This window comes from Hylobates moloch, unplaced genomic scaffold (genome assembly GCF_009828535.3).
Source record: "Hylobates moloch isolate HMO894 unplaced genomic scaffold, HMol_V3 SCAFFOLD_13, whole genome shotgun sequence".
Lineage (NCBI taxonomy): Eukaryota > Metazoa > Chordata > Mammalia > Primates > Hylobatidae > Hylobates > Hylobates moloch.
Window position 1 is genome coordinate 33,277,837 of NW_026652288.1, and position 12,869 is coordinate 33,290,705.

General features: G+C 42.9%; 1 protein-coding gene across 3 annotated transcripts in view; it reads left to right on the forward strand.

Moving 5' to 3' along the window:
- Positions 1-12,869, forward strand: part of RASGRP3 (RAS guanyl releasing protein 3) — an 89,521-nt gene that overhangs the window by 49,931 nt on the left and 26,721 nt on the right. For all 3 annotated transcript variants that reach the window (XM_032172653.2, XM_032172652.2, XM_058426425.1), the window contains exons 10-11: positions 2,065-2,340; positions 9,615-9,692. In XM_032172653.2, the coding sequence (XP_032028544.1) occupies positions 2,065-2,340; positions 9,615-9,692 (354 nt within the window). The remainder of the gene's footprint in view (positions 1-2,064; positions 2,341-9,614; positions 9,693-12,869) is intronic.

The window sequence follows — 12,869 nt, forward strand, 5'->3', positions numbered from 1 at the left end:
CAGAAGATAGAAAGGGGAAGACATAGGCCTTGTATAGAAATCCTCAGATATATAACTGAATTGTCATGAAAAAATATGTACATATATTAAAAACAGTGATCATTTTCCAAACTGAGCTTTTCTGCCATATTTATTTTCACGACATGATAGTTGTTTTTCTTCTTGAGCAAAAAGGAGCATTTCATCCTTATGAAAAGATTTTCACGTAAAAGTGCACTTTGCTACTTCAATAAGGACACTTTTAGTTGTGAGTTTAAAAGAAAAAGAAAAAAACTTCTACAGCAATTAAACAATAAGCAAATGTATTGTCCATCAGGCGTGGTGGCTCACACCTGTAATCTCAGCACTTTGGGAGGTGGAGGTGGGAGGATTGCTTGAGGCCAGGAGTTCGACACCAGCCTGGGTAACATAGCTAGATCCTGTCTCTACAAAAAAAAAAAAAAAAAAAAAAAATTAGCCAGGTGTGGCAGTGTGTGCCTGTAGTCCCAGCTATTTGGGAGGCTGAGGTGGAATGATCACTTGAGCCCAGGAGTCTGAGGCTGCAGTGAGCCAGGATCATACCACTGCACTCCACCCTGGGGGGCATACCTGGAAGTCCAGAGACAGAGCAGGCACGGTCTGATTAGACCTCTGACTCAGGTGCTCTGCCTGCCTCTGAGTATCAGAGAGTTTTGTTTTTTTGTTTGTTTCATCAAACTGGTTTCTCTCCTAATTGGGCTGTCTGTAGCAACCGAAAAATTATGTTCCCTTGTTCATGAAAGTTGAAGATAGGGAAGACTTCTCACTTCAACTCTTCACTCATAGAATTAAAGACCTTTTGAGCCAACTCAGGTCTTAGGTCCATCCCTGGACCAATAACAGTTGCCAGAGTAATACAATGTACTGATTGGCTTAACCCTGAGTTCCTGAACCAATCACAAACTAGAGGGATGCAATTACTCTGATGATAAATCAGAACCCATTCTTGGTTCTGGAAATGGAAACAGCTCTGTCTGAGTCACAAGGGCTGCTTTGGGAGAGAGTAGACTAATTGAAATTGGGGTCTGCTAGAAAGGTCTGGTTGCTGTGAAGCAACCAACGATAACTTGTCCATATAAACAAGAGGAAGTAAGCCACAGAAGTACCGTTGTTTGACCTCAAACTCTGTACTCATTCCAAGTATAATGGAACTTATTAGGTAATAAGTGTTTCATTTTCTTTTAGTTTTGTACCAAATCTCAAGTAAAAAGCAAAAACAAATTTTTTTTTGAGACGGAGTCTCGCTCTGTCGCCCAGGCTGGAGTGCAGTGGCGCAATCTCAGCTCACTGCAAGCTCCGCCCAGGTTCACGCCATTCTCCTGCCTCAGCCTCTCCGAGTAGCTGGGACTACAGGCGCCCGCCACCACGCCCGGCTAATTTTTTGTATTTTTTAGTAGAGACGGGGTTTCGCCGTGGTCTCGATCTCCTGTTGTGAAGAATAAGAATCTGATAGAAGCTTATAGAGGCTTGGAGAACTACCAGTGTATCTTTTAAAATTATGTATTGGAACTTCTCTTACTTACAGAGAAAGAAACTGGGGCCCAGAAAAGTGAAGCGACTTGCTCAAGGTCACCCTTCTGGTTAGGCAGGATATAGAACCACAGCTATCTCACACCGCATTGCAACTTTCTCTAGCCCATACTGTCCCAGATTAACCTCGAGTAATATCTGGAATGCAACTTTCTGGGAACAACTAAACAATTTTAATATTTGACATGCTTGAATTTGCGGACAGTAATATTTTCATAAATTTCCAAACACTTAAGTATACATGATGCCATTTAATATCCCAACATCCCTAGTAGGTAGGCAGATACGTAGGCTATTTCCGTTTTATAGCAAAATGGAATAGGCTGCTCAATGCATAGCCAGGCCTAGTACATTTCTCTAACTTTCTTTTTCCTGATTCATATTTCCCTGCAGCAACATTGGTGCAAGTAATACCTTTCTCAGTAGCTGAGGAATTTCCTAACCACACGTTGCAGGGCCTGGGGGTGTGCAGAAGGGAAAGTTGTTTGAAAATTCTGCTTTTCCATCTGTTCCCAGAACTGGAATGAAATGACAGAGTTGGTCTCCTCCAACGGCAATTACTGCAATTACCGCAAGGCCTTTGCCGACTGCGATGGCTTCAAAATCCCCATCCTTGGCGTACACTTGAAAGACTTGATAGCAGTCCATGTCATTTTCCCAGACTGGACGGAGGAGAACAAAGTGAACATTGTGAAAATGCACCAGCTCTCCGTTACCCTGAGTGAACTAGTCTCCCTGCAGAATGCCTCTCACCACTTAGAACCCAACATGGATTTGATCAACCTGCTCACGGTGAGTTCCAAGGAGCCAAGTTTGGGCTCAATAACTCTTCTGCACCTTTCTTTCCAGGAGACATAGGAAGATGTGTGCCAGCAATTCATTCTGGGGGAAAATTGGTTTCAGAGTCAATAGATGAGAGGAAATCTCATAGAACAAGGGAAAAGGAGCCCTGATTAATATTTTCCATAACCAGCAAATCTTGGGGCAAAGCAATCTACCTTTGTTCAGAGGGGCCCAGTCTCTGCCATATGACTCCACTTCTGGAGTTCTTAGAGAGGCTCCTCCAGACTCTGCCTCAGCCCTCACTCTCCTTCACCACATTCATCCAACTCATCACATCCTTCTGTATGTCCTCCAGTCATCTGCTCCTCTTTATCCTCACTGCACTGCTTTGGCTGAAGCCTGGAGTAATGCAAGGACCTTGTCTGTGATCCCCCTGTTCCCATTATGAACCTCCCAAACCTCCAGGATGTAGTTTACAGTCTGGCATTCGAGGTTCTTGAAGACTCAGTCTCCGACCATCAGCCCAGCCTTCTTTGCCATCACCCTCTCCCACCTTTTACCAGCCTTTGAGAAATATTGAACTTCTTGTACTTTCCACCCCATGAAATGCTGTCTTCTGCTTCCTGGCCTTTGGACTTGCTTAGAGAATCCCATCCCAACCCATCCATGTGGCAAGTTCAATTTCAAAAGCCTGTCTTCCTGGAGCATTCTCTCTCCCCCTCCAAAGCAGTCATGCATCTGTCCTATGTCACCCTGGCACTTTATATTTTCCTTAACTATAGGAGGTATCACTCTTTATTCGATTTTTTTTTCTGTTTACTTGCCTTACATATCATATCGCTAGCACCTCTCATAGTTCCTGGCATATTTAGGAACTCAATAAATGAACTGCATGCTGTATTTAGGAATGATGTGGCTTAGACAAAAGAAATTCACCTACCACTCATACTTTTTTGGCATTTGTGGCACACATGTTTAGCTGGTCTCCGCATCCTAGAACTTTTAGACACAACAGGTGTATAGAAGAGAACATTTCCCACTGGCTGCTTCTTTGTGGGAAGAAGAGGCATAACAAAATTCACTCACCCTTCCTTAAACAAAAGTAGAGGTACAACTTCCCTGTTTGGGTTTATAACACTGTAGCATCTGAAACTCAGCTGCAATACTGAATTAACTGTTTTCCTTGTTTGGCTGTGGAAAATGAAACCAATAACTCCTCTTAATTTCTGGGAGCCTAAATCCCCTAGGTCTGCTGCGTTGGAATAGGAGTGTGGTTTCTCGCCCTTCTCACAAACTGTTCCTAGACCATGTAATTGTTTACCAAAGAATAAACCCCTAAGTGTAGGCAATAATGCAGCTATACCCTTCAAATAAAGCAGAAGTGGCCAACACACAGAAACACAGATCTCTTAAAGTTGAGTTTTTGTGACAAATAGTAAATATACAGACTTTCTTTACTGGGGGCAGGGAACACAACTCACAATAATCCAAGCACCTTCATTTATTAATGATTTTCCATGTAAATCTGTTTCCATGAATAAGTGACCAGAGTTGCAGCCCCAGTCAGACTGCAGACCTACAGCCACAGGTGATGTCTGCAGACCAGTCTCCATGTGGAGCCTAGGCTTCCAGTGTCTGTGTCCAAGCTGTCCACGATGTCAAGCATAACTTCAGAGAGCAGGTGCCTACCCTTGGGCAATTTCTCATAGAGATAAAAGATAATAATGGGGTAGGGAAATTAATTTGAGCTATAAATAAAACAAGCAACGTTATGACAAAGAGATATTTAGAGAAATAGTGAAGGATTTTCAATAAAATTTCAGGAGTACTGGCCAGGCGTGGTGGCTCAAGCCTGTAATTCCAGCACTTTGGGAGGCCGAGGCTGGCGGATCACAAGGTCAGGAGATCGAGACCATCCTGGCTAACACAGTGAAACCCCGTCTCTACTAAAAATACAAAAAAATTAGCTTGGCGTGGTGGCGGGCGCCTGTAGTCCCAGCTATTTGGGAGGCTGAGGCAGGAGAATGGCATGAATCTGGGAGGCGGAGCTTGCAGTGAGCCGAGATGGCGCCACTGCACTCCAGCCTGGGTGACAGAGCGAGACTCCGTCTCAAAAAAAAAAAAAAAAAAAAAAAAATTCAGGAGTAAAAATGAAAAAAATCTGAACTCTAGAAATAAAGGCTAAGAAAAAATTCCTTTTTGCTGGGGAGGAATCTTTCTCTCTCTCTCTCTCATATTGAAGGAAAACTTAGAAGCCATCAAGTGCCGTATTTAGTAACTGCAGTGTTGGGTAGCATAGTGTAGTGGCAAAATCCTAGATGTGAGACGTTGCTTTCAGCCTTCCCTCTGCAGTTGCTTGGTTATGTCTCCTTGCTAACAGCCTTGACTTTGGCTTTTTTTAAATAAGGGTTTTATGCTCATTTGTGAGGTCTTTTCCAGCTCTAAACTTCTAGGATTCTAGATGTAAGAACCGGTGGAGCCTTGAGAATAAGGAACCAAGAATCAACTTGATTCTGTAGTACCAGCCCAATAGCTTATCACAATAGCACAATCCTGTGTATGAGTCACCAAACTTCCAGCCAAGATCTTCTCTCTCCCCACAGCCAAGAAGAAAGTTCAGTGCATAGGAGTATACATTCATTCTTCCTGACTCCTGAGGATTCATCTCCTCCACATGAGGATCGAGGAGGTTTCTATCTTGTGGTCACTAGAGCCCAGTGGCCGTTTTAGGAAGCACACACATATCTGGATTAGAACCATATGACTGACCACAGCTGCCCCAATGCATGCGAAGGCGTCCACATGCCAGCATTGGAAGGAGTGCTTCATTTTGCCCCAGGACTCCTAAATTTTCACCTGAAGTGATTGTTTTCATCTAAACATGACTCCAGCTGAGGTTGCCTATATATGATGGACAGCCCTGGAGGACAGAAAAAGAGAACCCTTATGTTCATCAACAATTATTAAATCCCTACTCTGTGTGGTAGGCTGTATGGCAGTGCTTTAACTTTCTGTAATAGTTGATTACAATTTTCACAGCACTTTTCACATACATTTCCTCAGTAAATTCTCACACACACCCTGCAATGCAGCCTGGGCAGGGCTGTGAGTGTAACATCACCCCTGCCCCTTCCTTTTTTTTTTTTTTTTTTTTTTTAACAGAAGAAGAAACTGAGCTTTACAAAGGACAGGGAGCAAACTTCTGCATCCCAGCCTGGGCCGGGTTCCCCTCAAATGGACATTTGCTCTCTCATGTGGGCACATTGCTGACATCTAATTTATTTCACATCTGTAAAAATTAATTAGTACTGCTCTCTCCCCCTCCTCACAATGTGCAGTAAAGGAAGTAATTACAGGACAAAATCTATGAGGGTGGGGGCTATGTTTGTCATTTTTATCATTGTATCCTTGGCCCCTTGAATACGGCACCAGGCATGTTGACGGAAGGAGGACCACGCCACCAAACTGTTGGGATTTGTATTGTTCCTCCTTTCAGGGAATATCTGGAGAGGACATTTCCCTTACATCTCAATTCACGTAACCAGGAGTTTCAAAAGCTGATGCTTCTGTTGCGTGGGGTATGAAATAGTTTGAATCTTTTCATGGTATTTTTAGCCCTATCAGTTACTTTTACCATTTTGAGTACATGCAAATAACTGGAAAGCCCCTGTATTTTTAATTTTAGTCTCATTTTTAAAAAAGAAGAAGAAGAATAAGAAGAGTTTCAAAAATGGTGAGTAGAGGCAGTCTGATGTCCAGGTGTGTTTTATTTTATGATAAACAGTCCAGCCAATGTAGATCCTAATGAAGACTGAATCTGCAACCAACTTTGCTGAAAGGATAGGTTGGTAAATGCAACAACTTGAAACAGTGGATCGGAACATTTGTCAGAAAAAAAACAGCCAGGCTCAAAATATGTTTGACAAAAGCAAATGTTCTTGAAATTCCATGGACGAGCAGCCTACATTATAAAAAAGGTGTGTAGAAAGTGGAACAGATCACCCTTTGGGCAGGTCCGTAAAGCCCAGAGGAGATCTGAGAGAGAAAGTAGACTCATGGCTGGGAAAGAAGAGATGCTAGGAGTAACCCCGAGGGCAGCTTTACATTCACGGATAAGCACAGTGGCATTTGACTCGTGCATGACTGGAAGCCAAACCCTGCATTTGTGACCTTCTAAACAAACCCTAGTCAGACACCCATTAGCTCATTTAATCTTCACCATCGTTCTTGGGAGCAGCTATTATTTATGGTTCGCATTTCACAGATCAGGAGACTGAGACTCAGGAAGGTTAACTGCATGCCCAGGCTCACACTATTAATAAGCAGAGAGCGAGTATTTGGAGACTACCAAAACATTTCCATCGCTGAGCCAGTTATCCATTTGACACATGGAAATACCCAAGGATGTTCTGTTTCTCTTGAAAGAGCATCTCCCCGCCTTAGTGTGTGGCTTATTTGGATTCTTGGTTGGCTGTGGTAGTGCTGCTGTCATCTCATCTCCAGCAGATGCTGGTGCCAGTCATCATAGGACTTGGAAGCTGAGTCAGGAGGAAGGGAACATGCTCCTCCAAGTCTGGACTAACTCCTGACAACAGGGAATTCAGAAGGAAGGAGTCACTTGGTTTTCTCTCTTAATTTATGTAACCTTCGCAGTGCGAGGCTGCAAGCTGGGACTAGGGGTACAGAGGTGCAAAAGACAGATGTGCTGCCCACTTTCATGAGGCTTAGAGCCTGGCGCAGTTGTCTGTTGTGGGAATTACAAAATAGTAGGCAACTGCCCATGGCTGATGTATTTTATTTGGCCTACATGGAATCCTAAAATTTTGTCGTTGTCAGTTCGCAATGTTTAAAAATTGGGATAGTTTATCTAAAACTCCAGATTTCTGGCTTCTCTTAACAAATCAGAAGACTTGGCAACTCAGGGTCCAACGTTAGGCTGACAGCAATTTGTCATCGCTGAGTAGCGATGTTCATCACAAACCACACCTCTCCCTGTGACTTCCCTAAAAGAGAGTGGTGTCAGGTCCCATTTATCATCACACTTTTTTTTTTTTTTTTTGTGGCGCTAAGAGGAAAGATCCCTAAATAAATTACATCTGCAAAGACTCTGTTTTCCAAATAAGACATTGTGGTACCAATGTTTCTATCAAAATGTACCTTTTACACATCCTACTTGGCTCTTTTATATAATGGTATGGCTCCCAAAGGCATTTGTTTGTGACATGCGGATGTTTCCTGTAAAAAGGCACAGCCTGCGAGGTAGGAGTGATTGCTGTTCAGGGGAAGGTGAATACGATGTCTCTTCTTTGTAAGCAGGATTGTCATGATCTTGAAATGATACTGGGGAGATTTTACAGTTAAGTCAGTTTTATTTTGTTTAGAAAAAAACTTTGTGACAAAGTGCAGGTAAAAGAAATGTGACCTGATTATAAAGTCCTTAATTTAAATGTTATATTCAAGCAGCTGCTAGAACAGTGACTAGAACAGTCCCTGGCACATAGTAGATTACTAATAAATATTTGTTGAATGAATGATTTGAAAATGAAATTTTATGACACCAACTTCTTTTTTAAAGGAAGTAGAACAGGAAAAGGAATCTTTGAAAACATCTTCGCCTCTGAGTTTTCTCTGGCTTCCTCCTTCTTTCTTTTCCCCCACACTCCACCCTCATACACATGTTAGATAAAATATGTTAAAGAAAACTTTTCATTCCTACATGGTCAAAGAAGGGAGCCAGCACTGCTTATGTTCATAGCCAGGGAAGTGATGTGATTCATTGAGTGTACTAGCTTTAAAGGACTAGGTGAGAATGGTTCAGGCTTATTTTAAGCCTCATGACTTCTGTTTTAGGTGAGTGGAAACATGCATTGTAAGGCTTTACAGAGTTTATCCATGTTCTCCAACCTGGATCTGTGGTGTCGTCCTTGCCTACAATGATCCTCCTCTCTCTTTTGTCCAAATTAAGTCCCAATCCTCCTGGTTAAGTCCCAATTCCCAAGGACCTCCATGAATCCGTCCTGATCATTTCTGTCTCCAGGGCCCCTATGCATAATAATAATACAACTAATAACAAATGCGATAATAACAGTAACATTAACACTACAAAATAACACTTCTTGAGATTTTATTGTGTACCAGGTCCTGTGTGAAATACTTTACATGCATTATTTCATTTGGTCCTGACACAAATCCAACTCAGTAGGGACTTTTACGATCATTTCCATTTTCCAGATGCAGAAACTGAGTGTCAGAGAGGAAATTACTTGCTAAAGGTTACAGAGCTAGCCAGTGGCAGGCTGCATGCTTGAACCCAGCCCTGCCTGACTAACAGCCTCTGCCCTCGCGTATTTACTATGCTGCCTCCCTGATTTCTGACCGGTTCCTGGAGCACTTAAAGTGGAGAAACTACTTCACACTCAGCATGTGCTGCCTTTTATTGCTATAAACACAGCTTTTTAGGTTCAGGCCCTGTTTATTCAAATAAATTATCAGGGCCTTGAGGGCAAGAAATGATTTTATATCAGCTTGCCTCACTAGGACTTAGCACAATGCTCTCAAATAATAGGAGCCTAGTTAACTGCTCCTTTATTTCCACAGTTCTTTAATGAAACTTCAAAGGCAGCATTTATTACATTTACAAGTCTTATTGTTTGCATCTGTCCCCACTTCCAGCCTGGAAACATCAGGTATTCCTCATCTGTGACTCAGCACTGAGCACCTGGGAGCTGCTCAGTAAATACTGCTGAGGAATTGAGTTGATGGTTCTCGTCAATACTGATGATTAACCAGGATTAATGTTGTCTCTTTTTTTTTTTTTTTTTTTTTGAGACGGAGTCTCGCTCTGTCGCCCAGGCTGGAGTGCAGTGGCGCAATCTCGGCTCACTGCAAGCTCCGCCTCCCGGGTTCACGCCATTCTCCTGCCTCAGCCTCTCCGAGTAGCTGGGACTACAGGCGCCCGCCACCACGCCCGGCTAATTTTTTTTTGTATTTTTAGTAGAGACGGAGTTTCACCGTGGTCTCGATCGTCTGACCTCGTGATCCGCCCGCCTCGGCCTCCCAAAGTGCTGGGATTACAAGCGTGAGCCACCGCGCCCGGCCAATGTTTTCTCTTTTAAATTTCGTTTTCCGTCTCTGCGTGCCGTCTTTTTATTGTTCTGCATTTACTCAAATTACTGTATTAGACAGTGAACTTAAACATTCAACTTGAAAAAAAATTCAGCAATGTAAATAAATAAATAAATAAATGTAATCCAACATATTTATCCCTTCTAATTTTGTTGTAGCTTTCCCTGGACCTCTATCACACTGAAGATGATATTTACAAACTGTCACTGGTGCTGGAGCCTAGAAATTCTAAATCGGTAGGTATTATTTTCTCTCTAAGGACCAGTACCAATCACTGTTTTTTGTCATTTACAGTAATTGGCTATTACAATGTTGCTTTATGTTCTAAAATGGAAGAATTTTAAAAATTGACATTATACTTTTTTTTTTTTTTTTTTTTTTTTTTTTTTGAGGCTGAGTCTTGCACTGTTGCCCGGGCTGGAGTGCAATGGTGCGATCTTGGCTCACTGAAACCTCTGCCTCCTGGGTTCACGCGATTCTCCTGCTTCAGCCTCCCAAGTAGCTAGGATTATAGGTGCACACGCCACACCCAGCAATTTTTTTTTTTTTTTTTTGTATTTTTAGTAGAGACGGGGATTTCACTATATTGGCCCAGGCTGGTCTGGAACTACTGACTTCATGATACGCTCGCCATGGCCTCCCAAAGTGCTAGGATTACAGGCGTGAGCCACTGCACCCGGCCATTATTCCCATTTTATCAATGGGACAGCTTAGCCCTGACAGTTTGATAATTATGTCTTCATACCAGAGGCTAATAAAGAGGAAGAACGTCATTCTTATTACTCTGTTTTATAATTGATCTTCTATTTGTTGTGTTCCTGCTAAGAACTCAATACACCTAGGACCAAAAAGAAAGGAAAGGAATAATAACTCATCTTAATGTTAAAGATCATTTAAACTGTTTCAGGCTTTAAAAAAGCTCCATTCAACATTAAATTAGATTTAAAATTTTAAATATCTTGATCATAATTTACAAATTTCTCTACTAACCATTGATGCAACTCAGAATTTGGATGTCACATTGGATGGTGTCTCACTTAATAGGTGGCAAACTTTAGTAAATAAACATTATATAATGAGATTGAAGAAATTGCATTATTGAATATACACCACTCATTGTTTTTAGTGGATGGACTATATTTTAGATATGCTTCGCACTAATACAAAATGCCTGGATGAGTTTAAAATTTATAATGAGGTTGAGGCTTGCATGTTGAAGGTAAAATGCCTATGCTTGCTTCTTGTAATCACATCTTGAGATCATTTCTCTTATAAAGATCTCATCCTTACCAGCTGAACTCTAAAACATATTGGCAGTGACTATGCCCCCTAAGTTTATTAATACCTACTGTGATTCTGAACCGTCAGACCAAAAGAGACAGAATGGCAGTGAAAGCCGTTCTCTGGCCTTGGCAGGGCATGCACTTGAGCCTGAGTCAGTTGACCTGGTAACATCTGTTCTTAAAATAGTGCATATGCTTCCATGAGTGTGTTCTCCTTCCTGCCAGTCCCCAGAGGCTCGTCTCCTGGAAATACTGCAGAACAGAGCCACGTGGGATGATATGGCACATGCAATGGTAGGAGTGAGGACCCAGACTCTTTAAAGCTAGCAAGACTAAGAAAGCTAGCAAGAAAGCCAAAGCTATTGAAAACCAAAAAGGAGTTTGTAAGCCCCTACCTAATTCTGTAGTTTTGTCATGATGAACCTGGCCATGGTGTGTTAAGCCCTATTGTATGTGTGCATACAGAATTTCCACCTCTTGACAACAATTGGGCACCAGAATTACTTCCAGTTGTTGAATGCCTGGCAGAGCATCATACACAGGTTATCTTACTAACTCCGTTAAGAAAACTAGGTCTGGGCCAGGTGCAGTGGCTCACACCTGTAATCCCAGCACTTTGGGAGGCCGAGGCAGGCAGATCACTTGAGGTCAGGAGTTTGAGACCAGCCTGGCCAACATGGTGAACCTTGTCTCTACTAAAAATACAAAAATTAGCCAGGCATGCTGGCATGTGCCTGTAGTTCCAGCTACTTAGGAGGCTGAGGTGGGAGGATTGCTCGAATCCAGGAGGCAAAGGTTGCAGTGAGCCGAGATCGCGCCACTGCACTCCAGGCTGGGCAACAGAGCAAGACTCCATCTCAAAAAAAAAAAATCGACAGAAAGAGAAGAGAAAGAAAACTAGGTCTGGTGAGAGTAGGTATCTCGCTCGGATCAAACAGCTGCAAAGTTGGAGAGCTGGGACTCAGTGTCAGGCCTGTCTTCCATCCCAGTGCTGTTTCTACCATCCCTCATCTCAGGAACAACACAGGAATGGCCATGTTAGCACACTTGCCTGCCTTGTGTGCCTTTATTTTACTTTAGTTTATTTTCAGGATCTTTTTTTTCCCAATTTTAGGAGATGTTTCCATCAAACATAGAAAAGTCTTTTTATTTGTTGTAAGAGTAGAAGCTTTCGAAAGTCCCTTGTAAGTGCTAAAATCCTAGGAATCTAACACGACATTTCCCAGTCTCTTTCTGTCTCTTCTTTAAGTGGAGTGTCAGCCTATTTGACATGTCCTGTTGAGATGGGAGAGTTCCCTGGATCCCTTCACTGAGACTTGCGACAGGGGTGTGGCCACTTTCAAGCCCTTTGTGGGAGGGGGAACATACAGACAAGTGGGTGCCGGCGTGGGGGCCGGGGAGAGTGCTTTTGGGCTCTGGCCCCAAGACAGCATCTAGGGGGTGTGTTACAGTTAATGCTTTTTTAGCGGCTGCTGTCCATGGATGGCTAAGTCTTAACCAGCTCAGTGGAGAGTCAGGGTGACAGGCTTTTACACCCTACCTTCTTGGTACCTGGGTCCTTGTCTGGCATCTAAGAAGAATCAGGTCACATGGACTTGAAGGATGGTGAATGCAGAGGTTTTATTGAATGATAGAGGTGGCTCTTAGCAGGATGGGGAGCTGGAAAGGGGATGGAGTGGGAAGATAATTGTATTAGGGTTCTCTTAGAGGGACAGAACTAATAGGATATACATATATATCTCAAAACTCCTGTGCTGACCAGTAGTGGGATGGTGCCTGTGAATAACCACTGCACTCCAGCCTGGGCAACATAGTGAGACCCTGTCTCTAAAATACATACACACACACAAAATATATATATCTATAAATGTAATTTTTTTTTTTTTGAAACGGAGTCTTGCTCTGTCTCCCAGGCTGGAGTGCAGTGGCATAATCTCAGCTCACTGCAACCTCCACCTCCCTGGCTCAAGCAATTCTCCTGCCTCAGCCTCCCAAGTAGCTTGGACTACAGGCATGTGCCACCACATCTGGCTAATTTTTTTGTATTTTTAGTAGAGAGGGAGTTTCACCATGTTGGCCAGGCTGGTCTCGAACTCCTGGCCTCAGGTGATCCACCTGCCTCGGCCTCCC